This window comes from Corylus avellana, chromosome 2 (assembly GCF_965113065.1).
Source record: "Corylus avellana chromosome 2, dhCorAvel1.hap1.2, whole genome shotgun sequence".
Classification (NCBI taxonomy): Eukaryota; Viridiplantae; Streptophyta; class Magnoliopsida; order Fagales; family Betulaceae; genus Corylus; species Corylus avellana.
Window position 1 is genome coordinate 4176670 of NC_142491.1, and position 22014 is coordinate 4198683.

General features: G+C 35.4%; 1 protein-coding gene across 1 annotated transcript; it reads left to right on the forward strand.

Moving 5' to 3' along the window:
• The first annotated feature begins 10300 nt into the window (after positions 1–10300).
• Positions 10301–14579, forward strand: LOC132173740 (beta-glucosidase 12-like). The gene is made up of 12 exons (XM_088512967.1): positions 10301–10459; positions 10805–10874; positions 11272–11339; positions 11449–11524; positions 11622–11699; positions 12031–12118; positions 12219–12474; positions 13002–13117; positions 13215–13463; positions 13679–13782; positions 14098–14191; positions 14411–14579. Exons 1-12 carry the CDS (start codon positions 10301–10303, stop codon positions 14577–14579), a joined length of 1527 nt encoding a protein of 508 aa, XP_088369093.1.
• The last annotated feature ends 7435 nt before the right edge of the window (positions 14580–22014 follow it).

Here is a 22014-nt window from a genome sequence, read left to right on the forward strand (position 1 = left end):
GCTGTAAAAGGACATGTCTCCTTAAATAAGATGTAACTCTCAAAAAGTGAAATAAATAATAGATATCACTTTCTTTTATATGTTGTACTTGTGTAAACTAATAAATAATATCAAATCATAAAATGTTTTCAGACAAATGTTTGTAACATATATTACAACACATCCCAGATATGCACATAACAGGATCACAAGGGTCTCCAACCATCCATACAGCTCTTGATCAAATATTCCTCATAAGGAAAGTATTGCAGGCAATGAATGCCTTGCACTCCAAGAAGACATATGCACCATATGGCAAATATTAACTTTATTATTTTATGTTATTCATCTGTATTTAGGTTACTCAGTGTGTATATATAAGACAATGTATATTGTACTTGTATTTTTTTAAGACTTTTGAATAAAACATCACAAAATTTTTCATTGTATCAAAGCAATTCTAGGCCAATGCCAAGTTTTTTGATCCTTGTACAAGCTTAGTTATTTTCATCCTTTCAATGGCCGCAGCAAAGTCCTCTTTTTTTATCCCACCAAACACCATCCAAAATGCTTTCCTCAATTAAACTTGATTCTGATAATTATACTTGTTGGGTGACGCAGATACATCCTATACTGTGCACCCATGACATGATGGATATTGTTGACGGTTCAGAACCGCGCCCTTTAAAAAAGATCATAGATGTTGAAGGCAAGGAAATTCCTAATCCAGAGTAGCTTAACTGGAACAAAAAGGACTAATACTTCCTAAGTATCATCACCACATCTCTCTCAAAGAAGGTCTTTGACCCTGGCTTTGATACAATTTTTTGGATTGGGCCTTTGACCATCTCATCTAAAAAGTAATTGGTGTTTAGTGAAGGAAGCCAAAGCCTTTTATGGCATTCAAAATCGCACCCCGCAAGGCATGTTCTAAGGGCCTTTCACGTGAGCAGAGTGGCATTGTTGCACCTCAACACTATGAATTCTCAATTGTCCAAAGGCAAAGCTTTCCTCAATCACAAATTTTTTCAGAGAAGCTTTTCATCACCAAGACTTGGCAATGGATTCTCAACACCTATACCATATTTTCAGCAATATAATTGTGGTCCCTCATAGTACAACAGAGGCCCTCCTCTAGGACACTCTCCTTTCACCAATCAACAGTATAGTCGTGGGTCTGCTTTACACAACCAGGGGAATCAATCTCTCAACAGGCAATATAACCAAGGTCCTCTGCAGCAAGCTAGTAATTTCCTTCATGGCTCAAGAGCATCATGCCAGATTTGTGGTAGGACTAACCACTTGGCCATTGATTGCTATCATCAGATGAATTATGCCTTTCAAGGAAAGAATCCACCCACACAACTAGCAGCTATGGTTGCTCACACCAACTTTACCAATGAAGAACAACAATGGCTGACAGACAGTAGAGCTAATGCTCCCATTACCAATCAGTTAGAGAACCTGCAGATTCAACAACCCTTCCAACAGACAGAGAAGGTGGCAATAGGCAAAGGGACTGGTCTCCAAATTGAAACACTGGCTGAACTCTAAGCTTATGTCAATCTTGTTTTCATACAAAAATTTTGCCTTGATAATTTTTGTTACTTCATTGTAACTTCATCTCATTATTATATCAAGGGCATCCTAACCCATGCAATACTCTTGGAGGAGAAGAATTAAAATGGCTTGGATCCACTGCGGCTAGGAAGGAATCTTCTCAAAGGGACGAAGACTTTTATAACTTTGATAGGAATAAGGACCAACTCTTTAGTGTGCTATTTTAGAATAGGCCATCCATCTTTGGATATTGTTAACTGTGTTGTTAAGGGCAAATCTCTCCCTGTTTCCATCTTTGATTTAATAAAACATCTACTTGTGTCAACTATCAATTAGGCAAGAGCAAAAAGTAGACATTTCATGCTTCTACTCATGTCTTTCTAGTCTCTTCACCCTTTAGAATTAATCCACATAGACATTTGTACTTCACCAGTGCAATCAATCAGTGGCTATAAATATTATGTTATCTTTGTTGATGATTGTTCAAGATTCACCTGGATTTATCCATTGCATATTAAATTTGAAGTGTTTGAGAATTTTGTTAAGTTAAAACTCTTAAAAACAATATCTACATAGGAACAAGAGAACACCAGGAGAACCACAAAAGGAACCGTAGCATTTTTCTTAAGGGACATATGTCGTCCCTGAGGGGTAGCTCAATTGGCTGGGGAGCACGCCTCAGGAAGCGGAGGTTACTAGTCCAAATCCTCCTCCCCCTTCCCCTCCCCCCCCCCCCCCCCCTTCTGTGGACATGTAAAAAAATAAAATAAAATAAAAAGGAAATATATGTCACTTTTTTAGAGGCGGGTTTTAGAAGTTCCTACAACCTAGATTGTAGAAAAATTTTGTCATTTTTTAATGGAAAGATAGAGACAACTATTGTGGTCCGCAGTAATGGACTTTTATTTAATCACTCCTCAAAGTTCAAAAGTTATCAATTTTATCTGTCAAACTTTATAAATATGTACCAATATTGATATATTAATGAGATAACAAGTAAGTACTAGTACAAAAAGAAACAAAAATGCAAAAACAAAAATTATAAAATTGCAGCATAGACACTTTTAACAAATTAAAATCATTAAGTATAGAATCTGAATTGATCGATCTTCTCAATAACAAACCAACATCCACCGCGATCTTAGCTTTGATATTATGTGACAATTTTTTGTTTTTGTAAAATGAAAAAATCATGGCCTCTACCTGCCCCCCTCAGGTTTGACACTAATAGTAAGCTTAGGGCCTAAATATTAGAATAAATACGAATATGAGATATTGGGCCTCTTGTAATTAAATTAATATGAATGTGTGCAACGATATCAAAAGGGGAAAATTGGGGTCGCAGCATATGGCCATTAGGTTGAGCCAAAATATGAGACATCTTCAAGTCGCAAGGCCGCCACTAGATATATGAACTTTTTGTTTGGATGGCCATTTTTTTGACGTGTCTACTGTAGCTCATTTTTTTTGGGGAGGGGGCAAAGATTATATATGAACTCTATATATATATATATATGTAATGTGTCAAAGATTACATGTCACTAAACAAATTTTTTTTGAATAAAAAATAAAAAATTAAATTCCATTAGTGGCGTGTCAATATTCAAACGTCACTAAATTAGTGACGTGTCAACTGTCAACTGTTGGCATGTCACTAAGAAAATGAGCGGGTGAAAATTCACACAAAAAAATGAATAAATAAATTCCACTTTAGTGATGTGCCTCTTTTGGCATGTCACTAAAGTTTACATGGAATATATAAGAAGATCTTTTCTTTTTTTCTTTTTTCTTTTTTCTTTCTTTAGTGAAGTGGCACTTTTGGCACGTCACCACTTTAGTGACGTGCCACTTTTGCCACGTCACTAAAGTCTGCATGGGGATCCAGTATTTATGCTGGCAACAGGGTACGAAGATCATTTTTTTTTTTTTTCTTCCTCTCTTTCTCCTCTTTCTTCTTCTTCTTCTTCTTCTCTTCTTCTCTCCCTCTCCCAGCACCTCTCGGACGCCGTTCTCTCTCCCTCTCCGGCGGTCTAGCTTTCTCCATCTGGCCATCTCTCTCCGACAGGTATATACATATATATACCTTTGATTTTTTCTTTACTATTCTGATGGGTTTGGGATTTTGATTTTTGTTTTTGTCTGCTGCTGGGTTTGGGTTTTTGAAATTTTTCAGGCTCTGATTTTTCTAGTTGGTTTGGTTTGATTTTTCAGGTTGAATCCACGGGGGAACGGACATACTCTAATGGGTAATTTTTCTGGTTGATTTTTCTGTTGTAGTTCCTGATTTTGTGTCAGTGATAATTTGTGTCAATACCAGTTTTTTATCCTTCTGATGCCATGAAAAACCAGAGGTTTCTGTAGTTAGACGATAGATTTTGTCTTGCAAAACAAATTAGAAACTATTATTCACATTAACTGTTCACCAACTTCATTTTAGTTCATGGTTTAGGTAATTAGTGAAATTTGAGTCCTTATATCACGACATGCCCCATAATGAAACAGAAATAGCATTTCAAATAAATAGAAAAATATTAAAAAAAAAATGGGGAAAAATTTAAAAATATATATATATATATATATATATATATATATATATATAATTTTTTAAAATTTAGTGACGTGCCACAAATTGACACGTCACTAAAGTGGTGACGTGTCAATTTTGGCACGTCAGTAAAAAAAAGGTGACGTGTCAAAAATTGATACGTCACCAATTAGTTGACACGTCACCTTCTGTTTAGTAACGTGCCCCCCCCCCAAAAAAAAAAAATGAAGACACGTCCCCAAAGTAGTGACGTGTGAATTTTCGGCACATTACTAAATTAAGTCCCAGTAGTGACACCCTTATTTTTGGCCCGCCACACACAACACTAGCAGCATGTCACTAAACTTCGGTGATGTGCCAACATGCTTGACACGTCACTAATGGTTAGTCACTAAAAATCTCATTTTTTGTAGCTTCACTTGGTGAGTGCTGTAACATACATTCTTGAAAAAAAAAAAAAACCAAAAACAAAAAACTTTTTTAATAATTAAAAAAGGATATTAACTACTTTATCATTACGGCTAATCATTCACAATATTTGTAGATTCGTCAATCCGGTTATATTTGTTGACTATCCTAAGAGAATAAAGTCTGTATTAGGGAATCGATTGCCAAAATTCACTAAAGCTCAATTCAAGTTGAGTTACACAATTAGAAGATGAGATGTGTCTTATTTAATATAAAAATATACAAAATATAACAAATATAAATATAAATATATAAAAAATTATTCCTTTTTTCTATAATTTTATTTTGGTGGAGAGGATTAACTAGAAGGGTTGAACTTTTGGCAGGAGGGCGCAAATGTGATGGCATATTATGTGTGGTCATTTTTAGAAGACTATGAATGAGATGATGGTCACGCCTATCGGTTTGGGCTCACTTTTGTAGACTATAAAGACAATTTGAAAAGATACCTCAAGTACTCTGCCTATTGATTCAAGGTGTTCCTCCTTAAATAAGCTGTAAAAGGATGTTCCTCCTTAAATCAGATGTAACTCTAAGAAACTAAAATAATTGTCTTTCTCCAATACCCTAGCTAATTGTGTAGACTATATATTGCCTATTTAACGTGTATAAAGTAGTCTAGGGATTAATTTTTTTTTTAATGAATAGTAATGAAATAAATTAACAAACAAGAATACAAGGTAAGGACTAAGCAAATAATTAAGCCATAAAAACCTACCAAAAGGTTGCTAAGCCGATAAAGAATTCTTCTAAATTGGGTTGAATGAACATTTTCTAAGGGGAAACTACCTTTTGCCCTTATGAACTACAATTCATTTTCACTTTGCCCCCATGAACCCCCAACTGTGCCACCCGACCCCCATGAACTACCATTTTGTGTCAAAAACCCCAATTCCGTCAGTTAAAGGCCCATTTCGTTAGTCAAAGGCGTTAACTCAGACTGTCAAAGTCACAATGCATTGTAGTTCATAGGGGCAAAGTGACGGGTGGACCGTCTGAGTTGACGCCTTTGACTGACGGAATACGCCTTTGACTGATGGAATGAGGGTTTTAGGCACAAAATGGTAGTTTATGAGGTCGGGTGTCACAGTTGGTAGTTCATGGAAGAAAAGTGAAAATACGTTGTAGTTTATAAGGGCAAAAGGTAGTTTCCCCTTTTTCTAACTTAGTTTATGAAATTGTCATGAGTTCTTTAAGTATATATGAACATAAAAAAAAAAAAAGTTGGGGAAAATCCTAGGTGTGCAAAGGCCGTTACAGTTAACAGTTAGTGGCAATAACCGCTAACCGTAACCGCCTTAGCGGTTAGTAGATTTCACTAACCGCAACTGCTAACCGCCTAGCGGTTAATCGCCGGTTAGCGGTTAGCGAAATAGATAACGGCCCGCTAACCACTTTTTTAAAATTGAGCTTTTTTTTTACCCTCATTTTTTTTTATTGTATTTTTAATATCTTCTTGGGCCCAATTGCTATAAAAAGAGCCCATATTGAAAAATCAAAAATATTTGACCAAAATTTAGGATCACCAATCCTAAATTTGTACATTTGTTCATTTGTTCTTGTTTTTGTTTTGACTACAAATTCATATGCAAATGTTTGACCCAAATATTTGGGTCAAACAGGAAAATCAAAAATATTTGACCCAAATATTTGGGCTTATTATATAATCGTATGATTTAATGATCAAGTCATCATGTGATATAATCATATCAATTATAGTGATAATATATAAATTACTAAAATTATAATGATAATACATTAATACTTAAATTGTGTTTATATGTAACACATTGGTCATTGTTTAATCCAATGTCAATTACTTAATTTGATATTATACGAATCATATCATCATTGTATAGTAATAATATAATTCACTTGAAGTCTTGAATAAAGTATTTGAATTGTCATTGAATCATATGATTAAGTATTGATATTATACATTTATATTATTCATATACATATGTAGACTTATATAGACTTATAACATATATAGACTTATAAGTTTATAACATACATTGAAAATAAGTCTCTAAATATTTAATTGTTGTATTAGTATGAATTGGTATACTTATGAGTTATGTCATATTATATATGTATAATTTGTTATTATATAATCAAATGACTTAATGATCAATCTTATGTGATATAATCATATAAATTATATTGATAATATATTAATACTCAAATTGTGATTTAATTATTTTTTAAAAAAAATTGTGATTTAATGATCAAGTGATTATGTTATATGTATAAATATTTTTATAATTATAATTATAAAAATATATTATATAAAAAGGCGATTAGCAGTTACGGTTAGTAAACCCAATAACTGCTAACCGCTAACCGCTAGGCGGTTATAGCGGTTAGGCGGTTAGTGGTTAATACGGTTAAGCGGTTAGAACGGTTAGCGGTTAGCGGGCGGTTTTTAACCGCCCACCTTTGCACCCCTAAAAAATCCTATTAAAAATGCATGTGCATATTGAAAGATTTTGAGAAGCTTTGAATTGGTTGCATTGACCAAAAACAGACAAGTTGTTCTTATGTTTATAACCAAGGGTGCGTAGAGTTGCTTAAACAAGGAGAATTACAAGAAGTTTAGAAACGGAAATGATTTTTTTTTTTTTTTTTTAGGAAAAATACATTTTACTTTCTGAACTATCCACTCATTTGCACTTTGACTCCCAATGTTTAAAAAGTGACACTTGACCCCTCCCAAATTTTCAAATTGTTGCAATTCGACTATTCTGACTTTTTTTTCCCAAAATGCCACATACCAAGTTAAAAAATTAAAAATTAAAATTAGGGGGTGTCTGGTCTGGGGTGGCCAGCCATCCCTTAATTTTTAATTATTATTTTAAAAAAAAACTTAGGATGGGGGCATTTTGGGAAGAAAAAAAGTCAGAATGGTCGAATTGCAACAATTTAGAAGTTTGGGGGGGGTCAAGTGTCACTTTTTAAACATTGGAGGTCAAAGTGCAAATGGGTGGATAGTTCAAGGGGGGTAAAATGTATTTTTCCCTTTTTGTTTTTTGGAAAAATTGATAATTTTTATTCCTCCAAAAAGAAATAAAACAACTAGGGCAAAAGCTCTGAATAAGGAGAGTAAATTGCTCTAAGGTAACAATATTAAGATTACAATCGAGGATTTCTTCCATACAAATGTGCTCAGTGGGGCAGGTAAGTCCGAATTTCACTAGGACATGAGCTACCATATTTGCATCCTGCTTCACATGATATACCATCCAACTCCGCATACTCCTTAGAATCAACTAGGCATCATCCACAATTTGGCCATAGGGTCTCAAATTTATACCTTGGTCCCTAAAGGCTTTGACAACCTGTAGTGAATCACCCTCAAGGATAATGTCCTATAACCCCAAGTTCCTGCTAAATTCCACCGCCCCTAGGGCTGCCATGGCTTCCGCAATCACCGGTTCTTGGAGGACATTGATTCTCTTACTTTGGGTGGCAATGACGAAGCCTTTTTGATCCCGGACTATTACTCCACAGCCCAGGTAATGTTTGTGACTGTCCACGGCAACATCCCAGTTCACCTTGTAATGGCCAAATGGAGGGTTTTTCCATTTTTCCAGGACAGTGGGTTCCGCTTATAGCGTCTCATTCAGGTCCACTCCTCTTCCAGAAACTTGAAGAAATTGAAGGAGTGTTGCACCTGCTTCTTGGACAATCCTGTTAGGGTGAGTGAACTCTCCCCCATGCACCACAGCATTGTGATGTGCTCATATTCTTTTCGCGATAAATGCAACTATGCAAGGAGGTTCAACTCCTCACTGCTGCACCTTGTGATCAAGCTTGCCAACACATACGTCAGGCTTTGCACTTTTGTTTCAAAAAGGAAATTAAAGAGAAAGCTTTAATATATATATATATCCTTTGAACACTTATCACATGCTATTAAAAGAAGCAATTACATGTTTTTCATATGCTACGAAATACATGATAATTTTGGCACTTCACCTAACCAAAAAAGAGAGAAATCTATAATTATCAATAACCGAAAAACAACTTTTTTTTTTTTTTTTTTTTTTTTGTGCACATTCAGCGCAAAACGTTTGAAACAAATTAATCAAAGAAAACAAAAGACAAACTAAAACCCAACAAAACCAAAAACAAATTAAACCACCTTTTATCTTGGTCTCTCCGACAGTACAAACCATATGAAATGCCCTCAGTACAAAAGAAAAAGAAATCATCAACCAAAATCTCAAACTCTCAGCGCAAAAGAAAAGAAAAATGGAGGGAAGTCATAAATCTAAAAGAAAGTATCAGATCGAGTCCATAATAACCCATTACGGTGCTAAATGCCTCACTAGTGTTGTAGCTAGGTCACCGTGTCTTTAACTTGGGCCAATGGGTGCAAGAGATTGGCGAAGGTCGAGGCAGAGAGTCCGGATGCGAGAGCTGGCTGGTAGCTCAATATTAATGATTTTAAGAACCATATCATCCTTGGAGTGAAATAAGACTGACACAAGAGAGACTTGTAGGATAATAGCTCATGCGCCTCCAACTTTTTGGGTTTTGGAGAAAATTGCAACTCATTTTCGGGAGTGGTTTTGGTAATTTGCTGAATACATATTGTTCAAAGAACAAGATTAATTTGATTTGATTTGATTTTTTTTTTTTTTTTTCAGAATCATTTGTGTTTCTGTGCCTTGCATTGCTTTTTTCATGGGATTTAGAGTCTCGGTCTCCCAAAGGGTGAGATAATGTTTTTTTTGGGACAAACCTGTCTTAATTTGTTTTTTATACTATATATCAACAATATTATAATTGGGGGCATTTCTATTATGGGCCTTAGGTGCCTACCTAAGCCAGGTAGGGAGTGAGTCAGCCCATCAGATATATATTATTATAGGGTCATGATTCTAAGAACGCCGGCATGCATGACTGTTCATGCACGCTAGGCTTCTTTCTTCTTCTTCTCTTTTTATTTTTTTTATTTAAATAATTAAAATAACAAAATAATAAAATTTTATTATTTTATTATTTTAAAATAATAAATCACCGCACGCCGGGCGTGATGTTTACCATAATTTTACATAACTATTGAGAATATAAACTTAACAAGTCATCCTAATTGTATGGCAATCATATAACATTCTACTAAATAACATTACTTATCTTTAAAAAAAAAAAAAAAAAAAAAAGAACTTGTACTCTTTCATTTTATCTCTTTTGCCATGTGTGATTCATTAACAGAGTTTTTTTTTATCCATAACTATTAAGTTGCCTCTAAAATAAAACTTTGTTAATGTGAAACATTTTTGGAAAATTTACGTTTCTATTATTTTCTTCTAATTAGTGGAAATTTTTTTGTAAGGAATTTTGCAGAAGTCTGAAACAAAAAAAATGTTTTCTGTTTTCAGAAACTATTTTTGGAAACAGTTTGCCAAACCATTTTTAGCAAAAAAAAAAAAAAGAAACAATAAAAACAATCGAATCAAAAACGAAAACCAATTTGCCAAACAAATTAAACAGAATATTGGTAAAGTTGTTTCCATATTTCTTGTTTTTAGTGTTTTTGTTTTCACCTGTTTTGATTCTCATAACAAACTTCAAAAGATGTGTGTTGCAAATGAAATGTGTTTTGCTGTTTTGAAAATATAAAAATAGAAACTTGTTATCGAAACAGCAACCAGAATTTGAAATAAGCGGAGATTGAACACCCATTCAAAACTTATATAACAGAGCTTGAAGCTACCAAGCATTAAACAAACAAACAAAGACATGGCAGGTCACCAAGGTCCTTATTTATTTTGCCTCCTAGCCATGGCCTTGGCCTCCAAGTGTTTTGTTAGTGCAAAACCGAGTAATGATTCGATACATTTCAATCGGACCAGTTTTCCTTCTGATTTTATATTTGGAACAGCTTCAGCTGCTTACATGGTATGTATATATACATGCACTACTTTCAGGCTTCATTCAGCACTCATTAGGACATGGCTCGACCCTTGCAATGAAAATTTTCATTCATGATTAGTAAAAATCACTTTCGGTTTCACCGATGCCTTGATGAGGCTAGATCAAACTATGGCTCGAGTTTAAGAGAGCGTCTGATGTGCCCTCCTTTTAGGCTCATCTTGTCCCAATGGGTAGCTATTACTACGGTCATGCCTGGACAGATTAGCCACTATGATCACCCCCTCCTACATGATATTTTATACCTTGTTTGCCAATAACAAAAAGAAGGAACAGCACATATAATTTGAACATTATATCTTTTTTGGCCAGATTGAAGGAGCAACAAATATCGATGGCAGGGGACCTAGTACATGGGATACTTTCATCAAAAATCATCCAGGTCTCTCTCTCCCAAAAACAAAATAATAATAATAAAGCTTTGATGTATGGCTTTGGTAGAAATAGTGAAGAAAATTTGGCTCATTTTGATTGAAAATTTCAAACTCACACTTAAATGATTGAGTAATATCATTTTACACACTCATTCAATAGTAGTTGGGGTACGTATATGTGTCCTTTTTTAAACAGCTTTTCATTTCAAATGGCATCGAGTGACTTACTCACAATTGCAATATCACAAAACTATTACAAGTTAAAAGCTTGAGATAATGTAATTATAATGATAGTTTGGCTCTATTATGGTGTTCATAAGCCATATATTCTAACAAGTTTGGAATTCTTAACATTTCCTAATTATTATTCAATTTTTTTGACACATTTACTTGGTGACTTGGCAGAAAAAATTGCGGATAGTCCTGATGCTAAAAATGCAGATGTAGCCTGTGACTTTTATCATCGGTATAAGGTAGAATGCATGTTCCTCTCTCTCCCCCCCCCCCCCCTCTCTCTCTCTCTCTCTCTCTCTCTCTATATATATATATTCTTTTTCTTTTGATAATTGAAATATTCAACAGGAGGACGTACAACTGTTGAAAACGATTGGAGTTGACTCATTCAAATTTTCTATCTCATGGAGCAGAGTATTACCAAGTAAGATCATGGCTTAATATATGATTAATCATGTAACATGAGTGGCATTAATCTAAAAATTCATTGTAATTCTCTAATAGCTCCAATTATGTTACAGAGGGCAAAGTAAGCGGGGGAGTGAACTCACAAGGTGTCAAATTCTACAATGACCTCATCAACGAGCTCTTGTCCAATGGTCAAATTCCTTTTTCTTTTTTTTTCCTTTTTTTTTTATCTGTATATTTTTTATTTCTAGTTCTATACATGTCAATTTTGTCGAAAAATGTTATTTCTCAAATACATAAGTCAATCACCTAGGATAGATGATGGTTTTGAAAATTGCTTTTATTGTTTTCTAATTTAAATTGTATGTCAATGATATATATATATTTTTTAAAAAAAATGTTTTGGGTTTTGAAAACATAAAAGTATTTTTAAAATCTTTGCTTTGAATGAACTAGAACAAGCATAAAAGTGTTTTGTAATCTATACATGCTTGTCCTTATGAAATTTCTTATTGTGGGTAGGTATCAAGCCCTTAGTGTTTCTCATGCACTTTGATCCTCCTCAAGCACTTGAAGATGATTATGATGGACCCTTAAGTACCAACTTTGTGTAAGTGAACATTTCAACAAAAAAAACATACACTCCAATGTTCAAAAAAGTAATTTTACCATATCAATAAATGTGATTGTCCTGTTTTATGAATATATAGGAATGATTTTCAAGATTATGCGGATTTTTGCTTCAAAACTTTTGGTGATCGAGTCAAGTTATGGGCTACAATGAACCAACCAATTTCAACAAGCGTCAATGGGTACAGCACTTCTACTTTTCCACCTGGAAGATGTTCAAGTTACGTCCCAAATTGCACTGCCGCCGGTAACTCCGCCACTGAACCTTACATTGTCGGCCATAACTTGCTTCTTGCTCATGGAACTGCCGTGAAATTATACAAGGACAAGTATCAGGTTTGTAGAGAAAAAGATGAAAAGGAAAGCAAACTAGAGGGATGATGATAGTGCACCTTGTTAATTATTTCGTTCAACAAAAAATTAAGTAAATAGTCATAAATGAATTTAATAATTTAATTGATATCTTAACATTCTCCCTCACGTGAGGACTCAAACTCTCTCTTAATAAATAAAGTCCAACACATAAAATATTTAATTCAAATGAGGGGGAATTATAGAGACAAGTTTCGAACTCAGGATCTTGGCTCTCATACCATGTGACAGATAAAAAATAAAATATAAATAGAGAAATAGGAGGAAAGGATGAGAATAGTTTGGGTAGTTCGGTGTTAGATACAAACATCCACCACGATTTTGGCTCTGATACTATGTGACAATTTTGTTTTTGTAAAATGAAAGAGTCATGGCCTCTACCAGCCCATTTAGATTTGTTACTAATAGTAAGCTTAGGGGCTAAATATTAGAATAAATATGAATATGATATATTGGACCTCTTGTGATTAAATTAATATTAATGTGTGCAGCCATATCAAAAGGGAAAAATTGGGGTCGCAGCATATAGCACTTGGATGGAGCCAAAATACAACACATCCTCTAGCCGCGAGGCCGCCTCTAGATATATGGACTTTTTGTTTGGATGGTGAGTGTTGTAAGATAATAATAAAAAAAAAAAAAAAAAAACCGTTTTTAATAATTAAAAAAATGATATTAACTATTTTATCCTACAATATTGGTAGGTTCGTCAATCCGGTTATATTTGGTGACTATCCTGAGAGACTAAAGTCTGTATTGGGGAATCGACTGCCAAAATTCACTGAAGCTCAATCCAAATTGGTAAAAGGGTCCCTTGATTTTCTTGGTATAAGCTATTATTCTGCAGGTTACGCAGAAACCCTTCCCTCAGCAAATGGTGTCAACGTCACTTTTTGGACTGATGTGCATGCCAATATCACTAATGTAAGCACACACATAAACTCTCTCTCTCCTTTCAGTATCAGTATTAGGATTCTCTTCATTTCATGTTCATATTACATTTTACACGGTCATATTCAACAAAATAAAATATTAACTAAAGAGTTGATCTTTTCAATTTCACTAGAAATTGAAAGGATCATATTCCCTCCCTCGGTGGACATTTTTATATTTTTGTGTGTTATGTTGCAAATATATGCCATTTTACTAAACCAATATGGTGTAATTAAATGGTTTTGCAGACGGGGTTCATCCAACCAGAGGGATTACGAAAGCTTCTTTTATACATAAAAGAAAAATACAACAATCCCGTTGTATACATAACAGAGAACGGTATAACAATTTATCTCTTAATATTTATTTACCAATTTTATTTTTTTAGGGAAAACTCGTGCAATCTACCACTCAATTTGTTATGTTTCTCAAATTTATCAATTTAGTTCATGTGTCCTACCAAATTGTTATACCGTTCTTTTTAAAATGTTGAAGCGATGTTGTAAATTGGGTTGTAGATCTAAGATTGGGGAGGGTAAGTGTAATTGTTTTCTTATTTTTATGTGCATTAGTATTGCTAATACTATTTTTGTTTTTTGAGAAATGTAATGATAATAGTATTTATTATATTCTTTTTCTTTTTTTTTTTTGTAGGAATCGGTGATCCAGATATTATAGATATCACTAATGATAGTGGGAGGATCGAATACTATTACCTGCATTTATTAGCTCTTACAAAAGCTATCAAGTGAGTGTTTGTCATTAAGCTTTTATTGAATATGACTTGGTATCAACAAAAGGTAGAATAAAAAAATCTATTTAATTACGGTTCTAACCTTATAAAATAAATTGATAATTTTTAAACCATAAAAAGCGATTTGACAAAGGTTCATTAGTGAATAAACCAGTAGAGCATTTTTTTCATCTCAATTTTGATTGTGGATATTAATTGTTAAATTTTGTGCAGGGAGGGCTCAAACGTGAAGGCACACTATTCATGGTCATTCCTTGACAGCTTTGAATGGGGCGGTAGTTACTTCCTTAAGCTTGGCATCACTTTTGTGGATTTTAAGGACAATTTGAAAAGACACCCCAAGGATTCTAGCTATTGGTTCAAGAAGTTCCTTCTAAAATAAGCTGTAAAAGGACGTGTCTCCTTAAATAAGATGTAACTCTCAAAAAGTGAAATAAATAAAGAGATATTTCTTTATTTTATATGTTCTACTTGTGTAAACTAATTTCTCTAACTAAGTCTATAAAATTTTCATGTGTCTCTTACGCGTGGGTGAAACACATACATCTTTTGTTAAAGTATACAAGGCAGGTGTGGAAAAGGGTGTGACGAAGGATTCTTAGGATGATCACGGCAAGACCAAATCAATAAACTAGTGATCCATGAAGATTGAGAACACAAACTCAACATGGGTTCCCAGATATGCACATAACAGGATCACAAGGGTCTCCAATCATCCATATAGCTTGTGATCAAATATTCCTCATAAGGAAAGTATTGCAACCAATGAATGCCCTACACTCCAAGAAGACATATGCACCATATGGCAAATATTAACTGTATTATTTTATGTTATTCATTTGTATTTAATTAGGTTACTCAGAGTGTATATAAGTCATTGTATGTTGTACTTGTATTTTTAAGACTTTTGAATAAAAAATCACAAAAGTTTTCATGGTATCAAAGCCACTCTAGGCCAACGCCATGTTTTTCGATTCTTCATCGTACAAGCTTAGTTATTTTGATCCTTTCAATGGCCGTAGCAAACTCCTCTTATTTTATCCACCCAAAATGCTATCCTCAAACTTGATTCTGGTAATTATACCAGTTGGGTGCCTAATGTAGACTGGAAAACTAAGGATTTCATAAAAAAGAGTGATGATTTGCACCTGATGAGTCCTACTAAAAAGGTCATATCTAGAGTTTCAGACTTCGGATTCGAGCAAGCTTGGTGGCGTTGGAAAGCTAATTCAAAGATCTACAAAGTTATGTTTAGGTTTGTCTAATTCCAATGTTTACTAGGTCAAAATGGGCTACAAAGAACTCCATCGAAATCGTGTCCGAACACGGATTCCTCATGTTCGGACACCACTATGTTATTTTGCTTTTTACGCGTGTTTTTATTTACCTATCTGGGCAGGGGGTATGTCCCGTCCGGACACGCTTCGTTGATTTATAATTTTGACTTTTGTTCGTAGTTTAATTAGGTTTAGGAGTCTTTGGGCTATAAATGCATGCTTATAGCCTCCAGAAACGCAGATTTGGATTATTATTTAGTTTGTTTAATAAGAATTACTCAGAGTTGAGTTTCTTCTTTGTTTTCCTTCAAAACCTAAATAGTATCTATCTTTTCAAGAAGATTTCTTAGATCCCAAGATCTAGAAATACCTATCCGCCGCTTAATATTGCTATTCACTGCAGCCTACTAAGTCATGCTGCATCAGTTGATATCAGAGCCTAAGTTACTTTCCATGAATAGGGAGGGGCAACCGTTGTGTAGACACGAACGAAGTGAACGTGCACACGAAGACGACACGTAAGGAGCAACCGGCGATTCGTTTGCAACACATGGAGGAACAACTTACAGCTATAAGGGATCAATTCGCGGCCTCGTTACCCTCTTTTCCAACGTGGGTGGTCACAACGGACTTCGTCGTCAACCAAGACCGCGGTATACGGGGGCGGAAGACAAATCTATCATTGAGAGTGAACCTGTCAATCCTTATGTAGGGCACGGAGTGCGGAAGGAGTTTCCAACGGCACAAGCCCATGCTATATCACGAGACGCAGGAGTGAAGCTCGACACCCAAAAAGAAAAAATAGAAAAAATCGACAAAAAGAAGGTGCCTAGAGAGGCGGCGAAAATTTGGAGTCAATTGGATGTGGATGAGGAAGATGGATTTATTGAGGAAGATTTCTCGGTAGATTGGGCCTCTCCACCAATCTATGACACCTATCCCGACGAAGATGTGAGTTCTATACATCATGTGCTTGATAAAAGCCTTAAAAGTGAAGTCTTTGATGTGGATGTTAACGAAGTTGATTTCCTTGGGGTAGAACATATTTTATCAAATTCCATTGATGCTAAGGTTTTTGATGATTTTTATGCGGAGAAGAATATGGTGTTTAAAACAAAAGAGATCGTTGATCCCTTTTAGGAGATCTTCATGGCCCATGAATGGGAGAGAATAAGTGGATTACGTGTGAAGATTGCATTATGTCGACTTATTACAAAGGACGTTCAAGATGATATTCACATTCTTGTGGTAATTAAGGGAATGTTTGTTATATCAGGATGTTACATTATTGTACTTTTAAAGAGCAAAGGAGAATGTAATGAATTGACGGGGCGTCCGAAGGACCATGGAAAGAACTGGCGGAATTCGTGGACAAATTCTCTCCAACATAGGGAGAATGATGTAGGGTGGAAATTAACCCCTACGAACGTTAATGATGAGGATGTGAATTTGAGGGCGAATTCTCTCCAACCTGGGTAGGATGATATACACCGAAAAGCTAAGGATTCCATAAAAAAGAGTGACGATTCACACCTGATGAGTCTTACTAAAAATGTCATATCTAGAGTTTTAGACCTCTAATTGGAGCAAGCTTGGTGGAGTTGAAAAGCGGATTCAAATATCTACAAAGTCACGTTTCAGTAGATTTGCCTAATTCCGAGGTTTACTAGGTCAAAATGGGCTGCAAAGAACTCCCTGGAATCTTGTCCGGACACAGATTCCTCATGTCCGAACACCACTATGTTATTTTGCTTTTTACATGCGTTTTTATTTACCTCTCTAGACAAGGGGTATGTCCCATTTGGACTCACTTCGTAGATTTACAATTTTGCCTTTAATTCGTAGATTAATTAGGTTTAGGAGTCTTGGGGCTATAAATACATGCTTATAGCCTCCAAAAACGCATATTTGGATTATTATTGAGTTTGTTTAATAAGAATTACTCAGAGTTGAGTTTCTTCTTCATTTTAATTTCAAAACCTATAAAGTATCTAGGTTTTCAAGAAGATTTCATAGATCCATTGATAGAATCAAGATCTAGAAATATCTATCCGCTACTTAATGTTGTTAATCGCTGCAGCCCACTAAGTCACACTGCCTGAGTGACACAGATACACCCTATATTGTGCACCCATGACCAGATGTGTATTGTTGATGGTTCAGAACCGCGCCCTCAGAAAAAGATAATAGATGTTGAAGGCAAGGAGATTCTTAATCCCGAATACCATATTTAGAACAAAAATGACCAATACCTCCTAAGTATCATCACTATCTCTCTCTCAAAGAAGGTTTTTGCCACAGTTTATGGGATGAATACCTCACATCTGGCATGGACTGCCTCAGCTACCAAATTTGCCTCAAATTTCAAATCACGCATCTCTCATCTAAAGAAGTAACTCCAAAATTTGTCTTAGGGACCAAAGTCATGTGCAAACTACATACAAACCAGCAAGCTACTGGCGCACCAGCTCTGTGCAGCAGGTAATCCTATACCTGATGAGGAAATAATCTATTCAATACATAATGGCTTGAACCCGTCCTTCACTCATTTTATCACAACATAGTCCTTACACACTCAAGTAAATGAGATCAGGATTAAAGACATCAAGGATGAACGCCTTAGCCATGAAATGTCATTCACTCAATAGCAGCATCAAGCGACCATTGCACCTTTGCTTTAATTGCTCACAGACCCATGTATTGGATCGGGCCTTTGACCATCTCATTTAAAAACCAATTGGTGTTTAGTGAGGGAAGCCAAAACCTTTGATGACAATCAAAATCACTCATCACAAGGCATGTTCTAGGAGTTGTCTAAGTGAGCCGAGTGGCATTGTTCCACCTCAACAATCCCTTGCTCAACATGACACTCCCGCGACTCGAACCCATGACCCTGGCTCTGATACTATTTTCTGGATTGGGCCTTTGACTATCTTATTTAAAAACCAATTGGTGTCCAGTGAGGGAAGCCAAAACCTTTTATGGCATTCAAAATCGCACATCACAAGGCATGTTCTAAGGGCCTTTCAAGTAAGCAAAGTGGCATTGTTGCACCTCAACACCATGAATTCTCAATTGTCCAAAGGCAAAGCTCTCCTCAATCACAAATTTTTACAGAGAAGCTTTTCACCAGGACCTAGCAATGGATTCTCAACACCTATACTATATTTTCAGCAATATAATTGTGGTCCCTCATAGTACAATAGAGGCCCTCCTCAAGGCCACTCTCCTTTCACCAATCAACAGTATAGTTGTGGGTTTGCTTTACACAACCAGGTGAATCAATCTCTCAACAGGTAGTATAACCAAGGTCCTCTACATCAAGGTAGTAATTTCCCTCATGGCTCAAGAGCATCATGTCAGATTTGTGGTAGGAGTCGTAGGACTAACCACTTGGCCATTGATTGCTATCATCGGATGGATTATGCCTTTCAAGTAAAGAATCCACCCACACAACTAGCAGCTATGGTTGCTCACACCAACTCTACCTATGAAGAACAACAATGGCTAGCAGACAGTGGAGCAAATGCTCACATTACCAATCTGCTAGAGAACCTGCAAATTCAACAACCCTTCCAACAGACAGAGAAGGTGGTAATAGGCAAAGGGCCTGGTCTCCAAATTGAAACACTGGCTCAACTCTATTTCACACTCCTAACTCAAAATTTAAACTCAAAAATATACTGCATTGCCCCCAAGCTTCTGCGAATCTTGTTTTCATACAAAAATTTTGCCTTCATAATTTTTGTTACTTCATTCTAACTTCATCTCATTCTTATATCAAGGGCAGCCTAATCCATGCAATACTCTTGGAGGAGAAGAATGAAAATGGCTTGTATCCACTGCGGCTAGGAAGGAATCTTCTAAAAGGGACGAAGACTTTTATAACTTTGATTGGAATAAGGACCACCCTTACTGTGCTATTTTAGATTATGCCATCCATCATCGGATATTGTTAACCATGTTGTTAAGGGCGAATCTCTCCTTGTTTCCATCTTTGATTTAATAAAACATCGACTTGTGTCAACTATCAATTAGGCAAGAGCAAAAGGCAGACATTTCATGCTTCTACTCATGTCTTTCTAGTCTCTTCAACCTTTAGAATTAATCCACATTGACATTTGGACTTCACCAGTGCAGTCAATCAATGGCTATAAATATCATGTTATCTTTGTTGATGATTTTTCAAGGTTCACCTGAATTTATCCATTGCATAATAAATATGAACTGTTTGAGAATTTTGTTAAGTCAAAACTCTTAAAAACAATATCTACATACGAACAAGAGAACAGTAGGAGAACCACAAGAGGAACCGTAGCATTTTCCTTAAGGGATATATGTCCTCCCCAAGGGGTAGCTCAATTGACTGGGGAGCACGCCTCATGAAGCGGAGGTTACTAGTTCAAATCATCTTCCCCCTCCCCCTCTCCCCTTTTGTGGACATGTCAAAAAAAAAAAAAAAAAAACGAAATATATGTCACTTTTTTAGAGGTGGGGTTGTAGAAGTTCCTACAACCTAGATTGTAGGAAAAAAAAAAATCATTTTTTAATGGAAAGATAGAGACAACTATTGTGATCCGGAGTAATGGACTTTTATTTAATCGTTCATCAAAGTTCAAAAGTTATCAATTTTATTTGTCAAACTTATAAATATGTATCAATATTGATATATTAATAAGATAACATGTACTCACTAGTACAAAAAGAAACAAAAATTATAAAATTGCAGCATACACACTTTTAACAAACTAAAATCATTAATTAAGTATAGAATCTGAATTGATCGATCCTCTCAATAACAAACCAACATCTACCGCGATCTTGGCTCTAATACTATGTGACAATTTTTTGTTTTTGTAAAACGAAAAAATCATGGCCTCTACCAGCCTCCCTCAGGTTTGTCACTAATAGTAAGCTGAGGGCCTAAATATTAGAATAAATATGAATATGAGATATTGGACCTCTTATGATTAAATTAATATGAATGTGTGCAATGATATCAAAAGGGGAAAATTGGGGTCACAGCATATGGTCCTTGGGTTGAGCCAAAATATGGACTTTTTGTATGGATGGCCAATTTGTTGACATGTCTACTCCCTTACCACCCCCCCCCCCCCCCCCCCCCCAAAAAAAACGTCACTACTTTAGCGATGTGTTAATTTTTCACACCTTTTTTTTTAGTCAAAATTTACACGTCACTATTTAGTGATGTGTGAACAGTGACACGTCACTAATTAGTGTCACTCATAATAAAAATAATAATAATAATAATAATAATCCATTAGTGACGTGTGAATTGACACGTCACTATTCATTCACACGTCACTAAATGATTATTATTTGAAAAAAAAAAAAACTATTAGTGGCGTGTCAATATTCACACGTCACTAAATATTAGTGACGTGTCAAGTGTTGGCATGTCACCAAAAAAAAAAAAAAAAAAACTGATGTGTCAAATGCTGGTACGTCACTAAAGTGGCAACCTTTGGTGGGTGACATGCCACTTTTGGCAAGTCAGTAAAGTCTGCATGGAGCTACAGGCATATGAAGATCATCTTCTTTTTTTCCTTTTTTTCTCTTTAGTGAGGCACGTCACTAAAGTCTACATGGAATATATAGGAAGATCATCTTTAATTAATTTTTTCTTTAGTGAAGTGCCACTTTTGGCACGTTACTAAAGTCTGTATGGGATCCAGTATTTATGTTGGCAGCAGGCGTACAAAGATCATCTTTGATTTTTTTTTTTTCCTCTCTTCTGCCTCTTTCTTCTTCTTCTCTTCTTCTCTCCCTCTCCCTCTCCCAACACGAAATCACCTCTCGGATGCCATTCTCTCTCCCTCTCCGGCGGTCTAGCTTTCTCCCTCCGGCCATCTCTCTCCGACAGGTATATACATATATATACCTTTGATCTTTTATTTATTTTTCTGCTGGGTTTGGGATTTTGATTTTTTTTTGTTTGCTGCTGGGTTTGGGTTTTTGAAATTTTTCTGAGTTTGATTTGATTTTTCAGGTTGAATCCACTTGGGGAACGGACATCCTCCACTCTAATGGTTAATTTTTCTGGTTGATTTTTCTGTTGTAGTTCCGGATTTTGTGTTCATAATAATTTGTGTCAATACCAATTTTTTATCCTTCTGATGCCATGACAAACCAGAGGTTTCTGTAGTTAGACGATAGATTTTGTCTTGCAACACAAATTAAAACTATTATTCACATTAATTTTTCACACCAACTTCATTTTAGTTCATGGTTTAGGCTTTGTTTGGTTAATTAAGTGAAATTTGAGTTCTTATATCATGACATGCCCCATAATGCAACACAAATAGCATTTCAAAGAAATAGAAAAATATAAACAAATTCGGGAAAAAAATTTTATATATATAAAACTTTAGTGACGTGTCAATTTGTAGCACATCATTAAAAATAAAAAAAAATAAAAAAAGGTGACGTACCAAAATTGATACGTCTCCAATTGGTGACACGTCCCTTTTTTTTTTTTTTTTTGGGGAGGAGGGGTGGGGGGGGGGGGGTAACGTGCCG